Here is a 19,662-nt window from a genome sequence, read left to right on the forward strand (position 1 = left end):
AAATAAGGGCACACTAGATCACAAAGCAAGTTAATTGCAGGGCCTGGAAGAAAACCTAGGTATTAGGATTTGTAGTTGATCTGTATAGTAAGCATTTTTAAACAGAAAGTACCTAGTTTAAAGGAGTCAGTGAACGCTAAGGAGCTGCACTTTAGATATTTCACTAAAGCTTAATTTAACATATTTGTCCTAATCAGCATTGCAAATATAGTTCAAGTGAAACAATAAAGAAGTATATTGTCATTATTATTTTGTATTTAAATGAGCACAGTACTTTGCAGAACACAGAGTATTATGTGTTTCCTGCCCCAAAGAATTTAGATTATAACTGACACACAGACATACCCATAATAACAGATGAGGATTGTTTTTTGAAACTCTTAGATTAACAATGTCAAGGTTGTTGACCTTTGCCAAAAATTGACCTTTATTTTAGACATTTGTTATGCATCAGACCTTCTGTGATAAACAGCATGCATGTGCCTTATTAGTCAGACTGGGTCTTAAAATAAGCAGGGCGGGGTTATTTTTAGCTCTGTGTGTTTGTTTTTGTTTTTACACATTGAAGTTCAATAATAATTAGTTTTAAGAGGAAATACAGTATGTCTTTGGAACCAGGTCGCAGGATTTACAATATACTGCAGCACAGCTTTTGATTATGTCAGCTTTCTGGTCTACAACAAAAAGCACTTGTCACTAGTCTTGTGCAGCCTCTTGTAAACTATAATTACAGTAGATGGAACTGTTCAAGTAGAATTCAGTAAAAATTGAAATTAGCAGAATTTAAGATTTCATTTGTGAAATGCTTGTTACAAATGTGTTATTTGTAGGTATTCATTAAATGAGTCAAATTAATATTTTCCAGATTATGCATTTTTCACCAACTGTTTTTCAAGTGCTTACAACAGTCCGTGTTTGTAATGTGTGTGACTAATCACATGGTATATTTGGTGAACCCTTATTAGATATTTCAACTTTTTAACAAGGACATTGATTTTCCCCCCAAATATGCTATTTTAGTGACTCTGAAATACCAACTTCTGAAAGCTTGGGATCAATAATTATGAAAACAGTCCAAAACGTTGATTCACTAACAGACACAAATGATCAACAGGAAAAATATCAAATACAAGCTAATCAGATGGTCCACAATATTGCACATTTACAAGACAAGAGCCGACTATATCACAAAAAGGTACAGTATAACTTGTGCATATTAAAATGTATCCTATGATTTTCAAATAAGCAATTTTTAGTAAATATTTTTATAGGTTACAATACTTCAGTGTTCCTCATACTGAACTAATCAGTCTAGTGGAGCCATTACCAAAAATTTTACAGATTCTATTTAACTGAATATACACAAAATTAGATCTTGGAGAAATGCTTATTGGGAGATGTTGTTCAGTTCTTTATTGGAAGCTTAACATATAGCCAGTAGTCTGTTCCTTGAGAATCCCTCTAGCTGAATAATTTCTTAGGATGAGAATTGCCTACAAGATGTACTCACACAAGTAAACAAAAACATGACTCATCAATAACATATGAGCTAGCAAACATTTTATCTCAATCAATTTCAATTTACAAATTCTCAGTATTTTCAAATAAATTACCCTAGAATCATTATGACTCGTTTGCAATCTTGTAGTAGAGGGAGTGTTAGCTATTTCATTTTTTGTTTGTCCGTGAACGTATAACTTGGGTTTAAGTTCTCAGTGGTACCAATAGTCACTCTGACAGTGACTTTGCTGGACTTACATTGTCAATTTAAGTTTTTTAGTTCTCAAGCATGCTGGGTTAGAGGGAGTACTGTTAGTGATAGGTGATTGCCCCCATAAGGAGACAAAAATAGATTTGCTATCCTCCTGGCACCACTGACTTTACACACACCTTTTTGCAAGAGCAAACATTGACCAAACAGTATTCCTGAGGCATCCAGGAGCCTGTTACTACCAAGCATTGCCTCATACTAGGGTTTCTCACATGACATTTGATCTACTTTGAAGATTGATGCACAAGATCTGAGAAGTGCCGTTTAAAACATTCAGAATTGTTGATTTTGGCATTGCAAAGGCAAAACCTTGAAGTTTGGATTTTAGGCCACTTGGCTGCATTTAGTATTTGAACTATGCTTTTTGTCCTTATAGCTGCATTTTTGACTGCAATTTGCTTTTGTTTTGTCCTCTTGGATTTAATTTGAAGAAACAAAGGAATAAACATATGTAAAAATAAACAAACAACAAACCCATCAGGTCTGCATTTAAAGTATTAATTTTGTGATGAAGAACAAAAGGAAGTAACCATACCTTTCTGATTGTCATAACTTGACTAATCTTTTCTTGTACTGTAGATCTTGGTGCAAAATTAAGAAATATCATTGTAAAATGTTCAGTACAATCAGGAGTACTTGTCTTGAAGATAGGTGCCTGGATTTTCAAAAGTGTCTGCCTATGCACCTAACTGCCATCAAAATCAGTTGGAGTTAGGAGCTTATGCACTTTTGAAAATACCAATAGGTACCTACCTACTTCCAGGTTCCTTTAAAAATCTGTCCGTGTCTTTATGGCATTAAATTATAAATTCCACGCTTCATGTAGTACTCTTAGCCCTGGTCTACACTGGGGGGGGATCGATCTAAGTTACGCAACTTCAGCTACGTGTATAATGTAGCTGAAGTCGATATACTTTGATCTGCTCACCGCGGTGTCTTCACTACGGTGAGTCGACTGCTGCTGCTCCCCCATCGACTCTGCTTGCACCTCTCACGGTAGTGGAGTACAGGAGTCGACGGGAGAGCGCTCGGGGGTCGATTTATCTCATCTAGACTAGATGTGATTAGTTGATCCCCGCTGGATTGAAGGCTGCCCGCCGATCCGACGGGTAGTGTAGACATTCCTTTAGGGTTGACAGACTGAGAGACGTTGCCATTTCTGCCATCCCTCCTTTCCCTATCACCGCGTCCATGATATTTATTAGAGCTGAGTGGAAACCAGCATTTCCGTTCCTTAGAAAAATTCACATTTCCAAATTGGAAGAAAAAGTTGGAAATGCAAAATTTTCCATTTCAGAAGAACCAAAACAGATTTTTTTTAAATGTCCAGCTACCCAGATGGGCCCCCATCTCCTCAACAGCCTGCCTACTGGGGAGCAAGAGCCGGGAAAACTGGGATCTGGGGTGCCACTGCTCCCCAGTAGCTGGCTAGCCAGGGCTGGCAGGGAAACGGCCAGCCTGCCTGCTGGCAGGAATCTATCCAGCCTAATCTCATCCTTGGTGATCTGATCACCCTTTGTCTGCTACAGCTTTCCTGTTCCTCTATTCTTGTGCCTTCTAGCTCAAGCCTGGGCATAGAGCTAAAACCTTCCTTTCACTGGACTAGGACTGCCCCCCGTTGAACTCTTCTCCAGCTGTAGTCTTTATGTATTTCTGTTCTGCATGGAAGATCATCGGATTTCTGACCTCCATAACTCAAGGGCAGATGGAAAGCAGTGCAAGAGTGGCTGAGGGTCTCTTGAGTGAACCATGCACTGTGATTCTAATGGAAGAGCTAGCCAGGCAGTCTCTGGGGTGACTAGAAACACAAAAGTTTTATTGAAACTTGAATAAAAATCTCAGTCTCAGTGAAACTGGCTAGTACATGGGGACTGTTCTGGTAAAACAGGATAGTCTGGGTAAACCATGATGTCCTGGTTCATGTCCTGCAGGAATCTATGAAGGTCTCTTCAGATCCTGAAGAAACAGGCATCAGAGTCGTAGCAGCAGGCAAATTGACTTTATCCAGTGCCCCGTCTAGCAGACTAGCAACTGTGAAGACCAGTGTTGAGAAGATGGTGCCAAGAAAAAACTGGAATGGCACTGTCACTTATGTTGCCAGCATCAAAGCAGACTCCACTGCCATCACAGACACTGATACCAAAGCAGACACCAACAAGTCTGGTACTGAAGACCGGCACTAAGAGGAGCTACTCTGAACACTAAGGCAGAGATTCCAGATGGAGCTCAGAAGCTTTATGCAAGGACAGACCATGAAAAGCCTCTGGAGAGAAATCCACCAAATCCTGCACTGTGTTGAAGACTGGTGATAAGGAGCAGCCTACAAAGGAGGAGGACTCTGATACTGACCCTGGATTCGGCATCAGACCCCTCATCATAGATGCCCATATCCGATGACACACCACTGGAAAAGCCAGAATCATCATCAGCACCAAGGTACCTGCCACTACCCAGTACCGACCACGGCACTGTGAGCATTGTATTCCTCTGAACTGCCCATGGAGGAGATCTGTTCGTCCTGTCTGTTGCACTCTTACTTGAGATCTTAATGTCATTGTCTTGAAACTCACGGAGCCTCTTTTTGAGCCACTATTGGATTATTCACCTTATCCTTAAGATTGTCTTCCTTGGCATGGATGATCAGTGAGCTCCAGGCCCTTAGAGCTAGACCTCCTTACACATCCTTTAATGGTGACAAGGTGGTTCGGGGACCATACCCTAGATTTCCCTGTAAGGGGTCTTGGAGATCCACCTAAATCACTCAGTTAACTTGTCAGTACTTTTCCCAAAACTACATTTGATGCTGGGTGAGAGAAAGCTACATACTTTGGAGGGTTCTAAAGTCTTGATTTGTTACACTGTCAGGACTAAATCTTTCAGACTGTATCCAGACCATCGAAATGCCTAAATCATTTAATCACAGAAGCTCTCTGAGTGGATCACATCTGCATCTCCACCTCTTACCGATTAGCTGGTGAGCTTCTCCATCCAAACGTCCAGGTTCGCACCACCAGGGCACAGGCATTTAGTTGAGTCTGCTTCAGAAATGTGCCAGTATCTTAGATCTGTAAAGCAGTGATATGGAGCAGCCCACTGAATTTCATTTAAACATTGTGCCCTTAGCATGGCAGCTAGGCTGAATGCCAAGTTTGGGAGAACAGTTTTTCAATATCTGACTGATACAGCTGATGCGTCTCCTTCCCACCATTCAGAGTGGATACTTGCCAGTCATCTACAGTGGGATCCACAATGACACATATTTGAAGAAGGAAGAATGGTTACTTACCCTACAGGAACTGTGGTTCTGAGAGATGTTGTAGTCACTGTGGATCCCTTGCCCTACCCTCAATCCCGGCTCTTTGGAGTCCTCCACTAACATGGGCTGTGAATGGCAAAGGAACTGATGGAGGGCCACAGCTGCTCCATCCTTTGTGCCCCATATGGGAGCACAAAACAGACATTGCTATTAAAAAGTCTTCAGTCTTTCACATGAGGTGCTCAAATAGGATCCACACTGACATACTTTAGGGAAAATAACCATCCTTTACTTAAGGTTACATAGGAAGCCAGTGGCTGAGCTGGAAATGGAGCTCTGTTCTTTGTGGTAGTGGACAAATGAATCCAGTAGATCACAGTGCCTCTCATACAGTTATTTCAACTCTCTATCCATAGACCAAATGTAAAATGGTGGTGTAATGCTTACCTACCATTGTAAAGTACTTCAAGATCTATGTGAAAAAATACTACGTAAATGCGAACTCTTATTATTAGCCAGATTCTTTTAGGTGGGACCACTAAGGCACAAAGAGTAATTTAGTTGGGAAGCTGTTACTTAGTAGGTTAAATGTTTTCTCTTGAGCTGAGAATCCTGGGTTTTAGTCATAAGCCTAACAATTAATTTGCTATAACTTTTTAGCATCTTTTTCCAACATTTGGGCTGAAAGGAGCTTCTGCACATACATGCATGGCTGTCTAAATTACCGAGACATTTTAGATTATTAGATTAGACTATAAAATTGGGCCTCATTGCTCTCTGTATTAAATCTGTCGATTTACGGTCTGGTTATTTACAATTTAAGAAATATATAGTTCTTTACCTGCACAAAAGAAAAATTGCAAGATTTTGGAAACAAATTAAAAAACATAGGGAATTCAAAAAACAAAACTTTGTTTCAGAACAGATTAAGGACTTAAAAGCAAGGAAATGAATAATTTCTTTTATTAATGAATCACATTTTACCCACTTCTGTGCATGTATTGCTTCTATTCCTACTGCATATTGTTCATCTTTCTCCTTGTGTCAACTGAACGTTGAACAGGTTATTAGCCTATTTAGATTAGAGTCTAGCAGTAATTATCATTTTATATTGAGATATTCTAGGGCTAATCTTTACAAGTGCATGCACCTGATTTAGGTGTAGTCAAACGCAGGAGTTGGGGATTGTGTATGCACATAGGTGTTGCATGCTGTTTTAGGCTGACTGTCTAATTTGGACTTTTGCAAAAGTGTACGCAAGCATTTGAATCTATGAGCCATTATCTTGTTACTTAAATGTCATGAAAAGTGGGATATTGTAGGTCCTGAAGTATTAGAACCTCTTTCATCCTAATGATGATCGGTGTATATTTTATTTAGAATGGTACATCTCCCATAGCATCATACAGTGGTATTACAGTACAGTTTTATCCCCTTGCTTATGCCATAGTTGGGAACCTATGAGAATTATTATCTTAGTAGGACAGTGCTCTTCTTTACAGTTTTTAAATGTTTTTTCCTACTCCCTATGAAAAGGAAATAAATCAGTACTTTTCACTATATTGTTGTTTGTCCACACTTTTGCATAGTTTTATTTATTTTAATTTTGCTTATTTGAGATGGGGAATTCTGACATTTATTTCCATACAAATCAGTAAGCTCTGGAGTGTTAACAGTAGATGTGTCAAAGTAGAAGCTTTTTAATCTTTGCGCTGCTGTTCTTTATTTAGGGCAACACACAGAACAAGGACATTGAAAAATCACATTCCCAAAGGAGGAAGATCAGTCCTTTCATAACAGCTCATCCATCAGTTATAAACAAAGGTAGGAATTTTAGATACATTTGGGGCCAGGTCATGAAAGAAAGAAAAAGATATGCAAGGGCTTTTGTGCGTGCCTAGTGTTTGCATGCAAGCACCATTACTCTGCACATACCCAATTATATGCTCTCTTAGTATTTCCTATTGAAATGTGGCATATATACATTTTAAAATTTGGTCCTTTATTTTAATGAAGTTCTATTCTGAATAGTGATTATACAAAATGGCATCTTCTTGCTCACCTTATCTAATTTTTGTTTCTATCTCCAACCTATTGATTTTACTGTCTAAAGTAAGTTTTTACAACTTTCTATTCCTTTTAGCCCTTGAGAGCCAATACAGCTGTGAGACAGAATGAGCTTATTCTCATCTGGCTCAGACCTTAAAAAAATCTGTTAACTAAGCACTGATTGTACAATCTTTATTGTTGGTAATGCATCAGTGAGAAACTTGGAATCAGGTTTGACTTGAATTTGAATTTGCAGAGCTGGCAGTTAGAAAAAAACAACCCTTTGTATGTAACCTGAACCAGCTTGATCTGGAAGTCATTGAGAGACAATAAACATGGAACCCTATAAGCTGCTTTTAGCGTCATTTTTCAGATAGAACTACACTTTGGAAGGCTAATGAAAAACTAAAAGCAATTTAATAATTATGCCATGACTTTCCAGTTTGGTGACCTGCCACTTTATGTTTAGTAAACAGAGAGAAAAGGAGAAATATTGTGATCCAGAAACTAGGCTGCTCTGTTTTATTGCGGGAACGAATTAAGTCCTTGAAGCAGCAGATAGCTGTTCTGCAGAAAGCAAAAAGGACAGCGGTATCTTCTGTCAAAGAATTTAAGGAAGCCAATGAAAAACTAACATCTCAACTACATCTGGCTGATCAAAGACTTCAAACCAGCAGACGGACAATACAGGTAACTCTCTGGTAAAATGTAACAGAAAGATCACATTGCCGAAGTCTGACAGCCAAATTCACCCTTTGTATAATTCCATGGAATTATGTCAGAATTTAATTTATGATCTTACCTTGTTGTGGTCAATATTTTGATAGCGCATGTTTGCTAAACACATTACAAATGAGCATATCTTTGTTTTGAGTCAGTTGTCACCTACAGCTGGTTATTAAAATAGAGGCCTCGATTCTGTTGAACCCTAAGTGGGAGGAAGCTTCCCTGAGGAGGTAAAATACCCTAACCACACCCATTCCTGTACAAGCACCAGTGATTTGGGGGATAGCTGACTAGCTTCAGATGCTGGAGCAGAGTGGAGCAGCTTGTGCTGTTTCCGTCCTCTTTGGTCAGGATCCAGAATCAGCCCCACATCTTTTTTTTAATCCTAGATTTCTCTGTTAAATCTAGGATTAAAAAAAGGCAGTTAGAGAGCGGGGGGGGGGGGGGGGGAGGGGCAGTTAGAGAGCAAGTTTTATGAAACTGGAAACTAGCAAGCTGAAAGATAAGCTGCCATTTGGTTAATCTCCCCCACCCCCCAAAATGCCAGCTTTCCATCTCCTTCTTTAGCCTTCTCTCCACTTCCTCCATACTCCTGTTCCTTCCTGTTTTTCCTCACTCTCATTTTTTAATGTATATTTTGTGTTAATTTATATGAAAACTCCTCAGCTGGATCCCCTTGCTACTCATGCTGTAGTGACTGGCCTGTCTTTTTATAGAGCTGATTCAACATTTCTGCGGTAATTGTCTCCTCTTGGTCACACAAAAATACCCTGCCTCCAAAATAACAGTGCTACAACAGATGGACTTGCTGGAAGGAGGCAGGCATTAAAAAAAAGAGATCAAATTTCATTTCTCTCCCTCCCTTCCCTAATCTTCTCTGAATTTTTCTATTTGCAGAGAAGGTGAAAACTATATGAAGACCAGTCCTTTTTTACTGTTTGGGGTAGGGGGAGGTAGTAATTTCCAGAGCGGGGAAAAATCTCATTTCTGTTATGCCTTTTGCATAACTGTGCATGCATTATGAAACATATGTTTGAAATGTTCAAATACAGATGGTCCAAAGGCATATCTAATGATTAGTGGAGCTCTCCCTACCTCATAAGCAGTATCATAATGTAGAAGTTCATGGACTGTATTATTTTCACAGGGAGTAACATGTAATGTAGATAAAACAGGTAATGTCGATCCAGATTTTGGATCGCCACAAGAAAGCAAACTGGGAAAAACAAATAAAAGGATGCCCATGTTGTATTGTCAGGAAACTGGAAAAAAAATGCACTATTGACATAAGCATAAATTATACCGGACCACCAGGTCTGCTATAGTTAAGGTTAAGATCAGCTTTCTATGTAAATAATGATTCTTCTAAGCACTCTGAAATCTGCATGCATAGCTGGATTGTCTTGAAATCTGCTATGTCTAGTTGGGGTATGTGATAGAATTAGTGACCCAAATTTAGGGTCATTTGAACAGGAGGTTCCTGAGATACAGCCCTCACCTAAAAAAACCAGCTTTTCTTAAAGTTCCCAGATTCTACCAGCTTTTTTGTACACACTTAGGTTATGTTTTTTGTACACACTTAGGGTATGTTAGGGTATAGTCAGGCTCAAACCTATCCTCCCTTCCATCCACATACAAATCCCACTAACCGAGGTCCAGGGTCCCAGGACCCTGCAGGGGTACAGTGTCTAATCCCAGGTCAAGCCTTAACCCCTGTTTCGAGCCCTATTGCTCTGCAGTGTAAATGCAGCACCTCTTGACTTGGGTCTTGGGAGCCATCTTAAAAGTATCCCACGGGCCAACTTCCTTTGTCAAGAATCTTAAATCTACTCTATTGAAAACAGAAGCAACCGCTCTTGGTGCACGTCAGCAGCTCAGTGAGTCAGCATTAACCCTTCGTAGCACTGAGCTGTAAACACACAAGCACAGAGCCTTCTGTGGTTGCAGTGGAGACTGAACAGAAAAAGCCCTTTTCAAAGCATGCTGCTTCAGGGTCATGGGAACACAGCCTGATTTTGGTAAATCTCTGGTGCAAGGCTAGCAAAACTAGGAATGCCCACATATACTAGCAAATAGCAAAGAACCTGACAGCTTTGCAAATTTACCAGACAATGCAGGGAGTTCAATAAGTGGCTCAAGAGTGAGTACTGCAAAACCAGGGACCAGAACAGCAATTTGGGCAACTTGTCAAAATCATGCCTGTTTTCTGAGGAGTTTGACTGGATGCTGGTTTCATAAGCCAAGGCAAAAGGTGGTGTGCAGGGTCCCCCAGAATAATGGTGGAGACAGTAACTCCTTTTATGACAGTCATTTGGTGGAAATAGTGTCCCAGCCTGTCCATGAATGTAGACACCTGATAGTTGGAAAACCCTGGCATCATGAAATTTTCCAGCGCAACCCATGTTGACATTCATAAATTGCCCTCTGTGGTTCACAAGGGCCTGCATAACAATGAACTTGTACCCTTTTTGGTTTCTGTGCTTGTTAGGGGAGATTCTGACAGCCCAGCAAAATGCCTAGGTCACCGCCAGAACTGGAATATTGATTATTATGCTTATAACCAAAAGCAGCTGTAAGGCCTTTGTAGCAGCCTCAGCATAAGTAGGCAGGCCAGGAGAGGAGTGGGAGTGACCACGACAATTGAGTATGATCCTGTGCCATCCTGCCTTGCTTCTTTCAAACTGCTGAAGTTTGCAGTTTTGGAAAGATAGGAAGTCTATCTGTATTTGACTTCTGGTGTATGTGTGCCGGGGCCCATGATACTGCAGACTCCACAAAAACACATCTAACAACTAACGACTTGAACAAAACAACTAACAACAAAAACAACTAATGACTTCAAACTTCTTGCTTAATGAACTTCTTGCGACATGGTTATTTGTGATTGACAAGCTATGTGACATTTTGAGCATAAAAAGGGAAAGAGATGTGAGTGATTTGGATTTGACCTTCTGGACATCTCTTGGAATCCTCAGTGACAGGTGGAGGGCTGGTCACCTGAACCTTGTCATTAGACCACTCAAGACCTTTTCAAATTGTGGGTAACTATAGATTTGGGGAGCTCTAATCATTTGCATATCTTTGTGTGCTGGAAATAGTAATTTTCGATAAAAGCACTTTTGGTTTGTGGCAATTTTTAGTCGGATGGATGGGCCATGTCCTGTTTGATTTATTTCCTGACACTGCCTCGCAAAGGGTAAAGTTACTAAGAGCTTTGGATTGAGAGAACCCCCAGTAACATACTCCTTGAGGAGGGCAAAGGAGTCCCATCAATGGCCCCAGCACAGTTTGGAAACTCCATTCTCTCAAAGCCAGCCCTTCAGAAATATCTTTTGTGCCCACCACCTTGGGGTAAACAGCACACCCAACTGCCTCAGAAACCTCTACCACCACTTAACATCCGATGAAGTGAGCTGTAGCTCACGAAAGCTTATGCTCAAATAAATGTGTTAGTCTCTAAGGTGCCACATGTACTCCTTTTCTTTTTGCAAATACAGACTAACACGGCTGTTACTCTGAAACTTAACCCAGAGTTGACTTTCCGGTACCAAACTGATTTGCAATGGACCTATATCAGTCTGGGGTAGCCAGCTTCCAGATAGCTATAGCAACCCACTTCTGGGCTGGTAGGGGTGTTCTCATGCGTGTGTCTTTATGCTGCTCACAGAGCTCCAGAAATGCAGCTTTCTTCATGCTAAAGTTCTGGACTTGCTGCTGGTTATCCCAGGCCTGCATGACGATGGTGATCCCACTAGTCTGTGCTTGTGGCCCTGCTCCAGAAGTGCTGGTCTATATAGGGGGCATCAGAGGCTGTACTGAGTTTATTGAGAAGCATCACCCAGTTTGAGAAGTGCCATGCCCGCATACTCCTCCTCCTTCTGCTCCATCGTAACCTGTGGCAGATGCCTTTGGTGCATTAGAAGAACGCCATCAAAATGGCCACCAGTGCCTCACAAAAGCTCCGTCCATTTCCGGACACAGGAGTGAAAGCGCAAACAAGAGAAGTTCTTCAAAAAGTGCCTCCTCTATGTTGCTGGCTCCAGTAGTTGGAAGTGCACTGACTGCAGCAGGCTGTATTGGCAAGCGGTTCAACCTTCCTGTAATGTGCAGGGTGGACAGTCAAGTTTTCCAACAGTGCACCATGGTGAAAGGGCTTGAGCAGCCACATTTTGGGTGGGTACTGGGGAGTCTAGGATGTGGTTGGTTTGACTCAGGTCTGCATACTGCAGTGTGGATGCCAGAGCCCTAGGTTCAAACCCAGCTTAGAAAAATTTTAACCTAGGGTTAACAATCTGTAAATAGCTTAAGTCCTGGGTTCTCTAACCTAGAGTCAGCTGACTCATGTCCCACTAACTCTGGGCTTACATTGCAGTGTAGACATACCATAGAATCATAGAATATCAGGGTTGGAAGGGACCTCAGGAGGTCATCTAGTCCAACCCCCTGCTCAAAGCAGGACCAATCCCCAATCAAATCATCCCAGCCAGGGCTTTGTCAAGCCTGACCTTAAAAACTTCTAAGGAAGGAGATTCTACCACCTCCCTAGGTAACGCATTCCAGTGTTTCACCACCCTCCTAGTGAAAAAGTTTTTCCTAATATCCAACCTAAACCTCCCCCACTGCAACTTGAGACCATTACTCCTTGTCCTGTCCTCTTCTACCATTGAGAATAGTCTAGAGCCATCCTCTCTGGAACCACCTCTCAGGTAGTTGAAAGCAGCTATCAAATCCCCCCTCATTCTTCTCTTCTGCAGACTAAACAATCCCAGTTCCCTCAGCCTCTCCTCATAAGTCATGTGTTCCAGACCCCTAATCATTTTTGTTGCCCTTCGCTGGACTCTCTCCAATTTATCCACATCCTTCTTGTAGTGTGGGGGCCCAAAACTGGACACAGTACTCCAGATGAGGCCTCACCAATGTCGAATAGAGGGGAAAGATCACGTCCCTCGATCTGCTCGCTATGCCCCTACTTATACATCCCAAAATGCCATAGCTTCTAATGGTTTAATGGGAGAGGAAGGGGAGGTGAATTGGAAACGGTGGCTGGGCAGTTCAATGTTGTGGAGGATGGTGTACGGAAAAGACACACTAATCTCCTCTCGCCCGGTTAAAGTTACTGTAACACTATGTAATAAAACTTCTAGTTCTTGGGAGATAGACCATGTCTGAGATTTTTCTCACCAGCCCTGTAAGTAACTACACATTCCAAACATTTCAAAGCACAAGTATTATCCCCATTCCACTATAATGAAGTTTACTGGGGGTGAGGGGTACTTAGGAATCACACGGCAACTGTGTGGTCTACTGGAAAAAACAGTGGACTGGGACTCCGCAAACCTGGTCTCTATACATACCTCAGCCACTGGCCTACTGGGTGACTTTAATCAAGTCACTTCACCTCATCTGTACAATGGGGATAATGATGTTTCTCTCCTTGAGGTCTTCTGTTGAAAAACCCTACATTTATTATCAGAACCTGGCCACAATAGTATCGCAGCTGCTTCCCTTCATGATAATTACAACTGCCTAAATGACCATGAACTCCTGCGAGCAACATTTCTCTTTTTATTGAGAAGACTAGAAAATGCAATGGCAAGAACTTTGTTAATTCAGAGTTAAGGTTGCCAGGTGGTATCTTGTGCCATTCCAGAACACCAAGTTCAGTAAAACTTAGACTCATGAAAACCAAGAAATAAAGAGTCAGGGTATTTCAAATTCCAACTTCTGAAAACTGGAAAATAAAAAGTTAAGATATGTGCCCACACAACCTTAACTCTGGACTGTTTGAGTGATGCCCCAATATGCCCATAACGCATACTTGCATTCTGTCTTTGCACTGAACAGGAGCTACCTACATCTGCCCTACACTCAAACACTTAACCTACTCCACAGAAAGAATACCCCATCTGTTAAATTTCACATCCCTTTCACAACCCCTTCACCTTTATGCCCATCTAAATGCTGACAGTACCTATGGCAAGAAGACTCCTGTGTCCCACTATTGACACTGTCTATACAATGCAGAACTGAAATGAGGCATACTGGATCTTTCTGGCTACACATGCACCTCTTTCCTTTGATCACACCTACTGAGGTCAGGGAGAGGAGCTCACCCCTTCTTCCTCCAAGGTACACAGCCACCTGATCACCTCATATCACAGTCGCAGCTCTTCTAGCTGCTCCAGCTAATTTGTCCACCATTCAGTATAGTTACACCTAACACAAGGAATGCAGCTGAAGTGCATGCAGATAATTCCTAGCACCTAATGCCAGCTCCAGGTGGTCAGAGTTAAGGTTTGCATGGGCATGTACCTTACCTCTTCATTTCCTGTTTTTTCACAGGGTTGAGTTTTGCTGAACTCTACATTCTGGAAGGGCACCCGTAACTGTAAAGTTCTTTTTGTCAGTTAATATGACCTTACTGGAAACGCTTTTTTCCACTGGTGCAGGGTGGAAAAAGCCTGGTCTCTCAACAAAAGCAATTTCCACCATGCTAATTTAATTGGAAAACAGACAAATGACATGTTAGTCACAGGACCCCTTAACGTTTGGTGCACTCTGAGCAAACACATAAATGGCATTGCAGGTATTCAAGGAAAAATTGCATTAGACATGTACGTTATTTTTTCCTTCTCAGCAACCAGTTCAAATTCCTTTTCCCACAACTAATTACTCTTGAGGTGCCATACAAGTGCTACCAAGTGGGAAATCCACATTTTAAGCAGAGGCTTGGGCTACCTGCCAAATGAAAATTAAGGAGGTAAAGAACCTCTACCTCTACTGTCACTGCAGGGTACATGTATGATTTAGAGAGAGTATGTGGTTCAGACAGATCAAATGACTTGTAAAACATATTTTTTTGTGCTATGTAGAAAAGTTATCTAGAAGCTAATCCTCAAGGTATTGCAAAGGTAACAGAAGTTGTTTTAAATGCTGTCATCCATTTACCATGCCACTACTAACAATGGTGTTATGTTTTCAGTTCTTTACCCCAATATCTTTGTTATACTGGCTGCTGACATTTTCTCTTGAAGGTAGAAAGGGAAAAGAAGAACTAAAACAGAAGGGAATAACCCATGAAAATGAAAAACTGAGAATGGTGGGTAGTTTTAAGGAAAATATTAATCATTTAAATAGCATCAAAATCGTTAATAGCCATATTTATAACTGTCTACATAATCATAATGGGCTGGAGTGACACATATAGCATATTTGTGGTACTGGATTAAACTAAATGTTGTATCCCCGCATTTGTAAACATTAGCATCATGTACATGGATGAGATAGCCCCATTGACTGAATTTAGCTAAAGAAAGAAATTCGTTAATAGACATAGACAGATGTTTGTGCAGTCAGTACTTCATCAAAATCCCAAAGGAATCTAGTGGCATAAGATCAGCTCTAGAGTTAAGATTTAAATGTTCCAGATGTTCATTTGGAGACAGATTTTATAGTTCTTCCAACCTGAGGACTGGCTGGCATCAGTTGATCTCCAGGACTTATAATTTATCTATCATTAGGAATACTAGATTTTAAATTCATTTATTCTTTTTAGCTTCATAAACTCTGTGTAGCAATGCAGAGTTCATATTGTATTCTTTTTTCAGCAAAAACTGATCTCCGCATATTTTTTGCAAAATGACTGTAGGGTGACTGCACATGTGAGACTCAAAGTTTGCATTCTTGAGGACTCCCATAAGTAGTGAATCAAGACCTTCTGTTCACAAGTACAGTAGTTAAGCTTTGCAATCAGTGTTTAGAAATCACAGCTGGAGTTATTGCTTAATGTAGAAGTGATGGGATCTGATCTTTCCTGAGTTCCTTAGAAAACTGTCATGGAAGAATTATTGGCAAAATTCAGAGAAATTCTTTTGAAGAAGCTTGTTTTCTTCCTGCACCCCCTGTGTCTAATGGCAGTACTGAAATTTCTATCACCAGATGTCTGCTCATATTAAAAGACTTTCTGTTACATATAGAGGAGGAATTACAATTAGAGTTATGCAAAATGTACCATTTTCACAGCAAAAACTCAGACAAAAAGTATGTGGGATACAAAGGAAAACAATCCGATCGCAATTTAAGTCAGTAATGCTTACCTTATTAGTGCTGTGACCCAACTCACATCCCATCTTGCTCAAATGCACCCCTGAATCCTTTGCACCCGTTCCCATAGTGCTTCCAAAGTGGCGCCACAGGAATAGTTGCAATACTTTGAGTTGCCTTTGGCATCTGAATAGTAATAGTTGCAAAGTGGCTGAACAAATCTGTTTCAGTAGAAGACCAGGGACTGGGAGAATGGGAACAAGTTTGCAACCCACCAGGCAACTACTGGCTATGCCTTTGGGGAGCACAACACAAAGGTTGAAAAGCAGTTCTTCAAGCATATTCTTCCAGATGTGTAACTGTTTTGTTTTGTTTTTTATTTTTAAAAAAAGCCTCTGCATGGTATTGCCATAATTCAACCTAAAGATTTCCTGTGGTAGCATTTTAGAAAAAAACTTCAGTCTTTTCTTGAGCAATTCTACGTTCTCTAGCTCCCTTTGCCTAGCTCTTACTGTGCTTTTGTTTGATTCTTATTATGCTTCTCAAAGGTTTGTTGATTTGGTGAAACTTCTCAAGCATAGGGAGGAGGAAACATAAGAGAGCGTAGAGAAAGGATTCTCACTTTAAAAATAGTCCTCTTCTGGTTTGTGGCTTCCTTTTACTTATATATTTGCTTATTTTTATTTATACACTCTACAATAGCAAAGAGGTTCAAAGGTGCACATGCAAATTCAGTAACACAACTCCCTTCTTTACTCTCCTTATTGTGCTTAAGTTACAATATGCACACTGTGTATAACATCACCAAGTTTTGGAGATTCCTTAAATATCCAGTTACAATGGTGTTAATTAAAGCCTGATGGCCAAATTTGGATACCATGTAAACAGCTGCCATTAATTACAGTGGAGCTGCATCACTTACCCTAGGTCTGAATTTGTCCCTAGTTTGGATATTGGATTTTCAGCTTACCACCTTTTTCCTTCCTTTCAGAGATTACTTCAAACCCTTAATGTTATTTACATTAGAGTTTTTGAAGTTTGTGTTTTTCTTAAGGTCACATTTTAAAAAGCAAAGCTACTAATAAGTATCAAATGGATAGTAATTGTCCTGAATTAAGTAAAAATTTGTTTTAGGGCTTCCTCCAATTCAGCAAAGCGTTTAAACTCTGCTGAATTTGGGGCCTTTTATAAACATTGTCCTGATTAACAGTAGTAGTGTTCTTAAGGACCTAACCAGTTTGTCTTACTGAAGCCTATTTTTACACTTCCTGGTATCAGATCTTTGACCCAGTACCTTAAAGTCTCATTCTGAACCATTATGAAATGTTCTTTTATAAGTCCATAAAATAAAACTCGACGTTTTCAATTATAGAAATTTTCTGCAAATGTGCAATGACTAATTTACTAAGTAAATTAATTGGTTTTATTTATTCCCCAGAATAACAAAAGATGTTCACATTATGGAACAATCAGTAATAAAATTACATTTTAAAAAAGCATGTATCTGAATTATAAAAATGCAATAAAAGCATTTTAAAACAGCAATTTTCTTTAAAAACAATTAGCCCACAAAAAGCGAATTTTGCAGATGAGAAATGCCCCTAATAGCAAGGGTTCATACGGGAGTAGTAACAATCACAGACCCGTAACTGTAGTAGCAAGAACGGTGCTGCTGTAATGAAGTGGATCCTGATGGATGAGAAGAGAGACTACCAAAGACCATTGTCACAGTTGTGGAGCTAGCTACCCCTCTCTCCCATTTCTCATCTGTCTGCATACACCCACCTTGCACCTGGGGCCTCTTACCCTTTCGTGTCTCAGTGGAATCTCATGACTGTTCCACTCTTAATACTGTACCTAGGTCCTAGTTTCTGTATATACCAACCACTTATCACGCTGCAGGTCCAGTTGGGTTCCAGGCATTGCATTTCTTCCCTTTGGGGACCAGAGACCTATGATATTGGCCAACAGCTTTCTTAAAACCAAGTTTATTTAGTATCTAGAACAAAACATTAGAGGAAAAGGATTATTACACCACAGACAGCCTATTTACATATTTAGTCTCATCTAATTTTATGCTTCACTCTAAGCTAACTTACTTACTTTCTCCTGGTTAGGCCAGATACTCCTGTGTGTTTGTGGGACTCTCAGGCATGTTTTCCTTGACTCACCGTGTTCAAACTGACCTCCAGTTTGTATGCTCCACAGGAGAGTGGGCTAGAGCCATAAGCAATTTGCTCTGGCATTTTCTCTTAATGACCCTAAAGAGTAGGTGGTTAGAAAGGACCTCATTCCATAGGTGGGCAAGCTCAGCTACCCTGTCCTACCCCCAGGGAGTAATCTCTATTTTTGACCCAGAAACATCATGCTAGTGACAGATCCAGAACCGGTATTAATTATTAAACAGCCACATCCACGTTTGTCACAATCAAGGTCTCAGCCAATCAAAGAAGTTTGTCAAACAGTGCTAAGAAAAAATAATTTGGGAAGGGAAAGGCAGAAATGACTATTTTACATCTTTTATAAGTATGTGGATGGCCAGTATTGAGTTTCTATGAGTAGTGTTATTTTTTGATAATTTGGGGGAACTATAATTTGCTTTGTCACAACAATATTAATGAAGAAATCAAAGTGATTTTTGAAAAATGATTTTCAAATCTAAATAATGAATTTTCTTTTCTACCTATACTACAAATTCTGCCCTATTGCAAAAGTAAACCAGGAGGGATAAAAATTTGATAAAGGAGGATATATTGTCTGACCTTTCCAGAGACTGCAAGAATAGTCTGTGACAGGAAGGATCTGACTAATAATTAAATTAAACTATGTGCAGGTGTGAGACCAGAGTCTTCACAAAAGCAAGGTCTAAATGCCATATTCTTCTACTCAGAGCAAACTGCTCTCATCATATTGCATATTGTCTCTAGAGACTGTTTCCTAGACATGGAGGTGTCCTTAGGTAAACTCAAAGAGCATAAAAAAATACACCCCCAACTTCTATATTCTAGAGAGATACGCATCCTTTCTGGACTATTCTACTACATATATATACAGACAATGACTGCGCCATTTGCAACAACAACAACAAAATTGTCTGTAGTATATTTTAAATAATTTAAACTGAATTGTAGACAAGTTATTCTCCAGAATATCAGTAATAATACTCAGCCCTTATTTAGCATTTTACAAAATGAACATATTAATACTCTCCACAGCCCTGTGGGGGGTAAGGATGTGAATTGTACCATCTTGCAAACTTTCTCTATTGTATCACAACTCTTGTGACATTTGGTGTTTTCTTAAAGCCCCAGCTTGTAGAGTTATATGAATATCTGAGCATTTCAGTTTTCATAAAAAAGAAAAAAAGTTCCTTGCAGAGAAAAGCTTGAAAATGTGACCTGAGTACATCCTAAAGGCTCAAAACCCAGAGGGAAATAGAAAAGAACCCCAAATGTATTATTTTTAAGCCAATCTCATTGGGGTTTGGGGGCCTGACTGTGATTTTTGAACGTGTGAGGTTGTCAGTACTGAGTGGGACAGACCCTCAGCCAGTGTAAATTGCCATCGCTCCACTGGCTTTGGTGGAAAATTTAGTTAAAGATCAGGCACGCTACCTCCATCTTATAAAGATGGGAACAGAGACAGGGAAGCCATGTGATGTTGTGAGACAAGAATCCCAGTCTCCCAATTCTCAATCCAAAGCTCTAATCACCAGATCATGTTGCCTCCCCGTATTTCCTTCTAGGTAAATCGCTTAATTATTTTGTTCTAGCCTCTCTGTAATGCTTAAGGAGGAAATCTCTAATGTAATTTTCCC

The 19,662-nt window shown here is 40.2% G+C and overlaps 1 protein-coding gene across 3 annotated transcripts in view; it reads left to right on the forward strand.

Moving 5' to 3' along the window:
* The window catches only part of CNTLN (centlein), a 276,250-nt gene that overhangs the window by 189,251 nt on the left and 67,337 nt on the right, over positions 1–19,662 (forward strand). For all 3 annotated transcript variants that reach the window (XM_074953434.1, XM_074953436.1, XM_074953437.1), the window contains 3 exons: positions 1,021–1,195; positions 6,758–6,851; positions 7,546–7,766. In XM_074953434.1, coding sequence (XP_074809535.1) covers positions 1,021–1,195; positions 6,758–6,851; positions 7,546–7,766 — 490 coding nt within the window. The remainder of the gene's footprint in view (positions 1–1,020; positions 1,196–6,757; positions 6,852–7,545; positions 7,767–19,662) is intronic.

The sequence above is a fragment of the Natator depressus genome, chromosome 5, assembly GCF_965152275.1.
Source record: "Natator depressus isolate rNatDep1 chromosome 5, rNatDep2.hap1, whole genome shotgun sequence".
Lineage (NCBI taxonomy): Eukaryota > Metazoa > Chordata > Testudines > Cheloniidae > Natator > Natator depressus.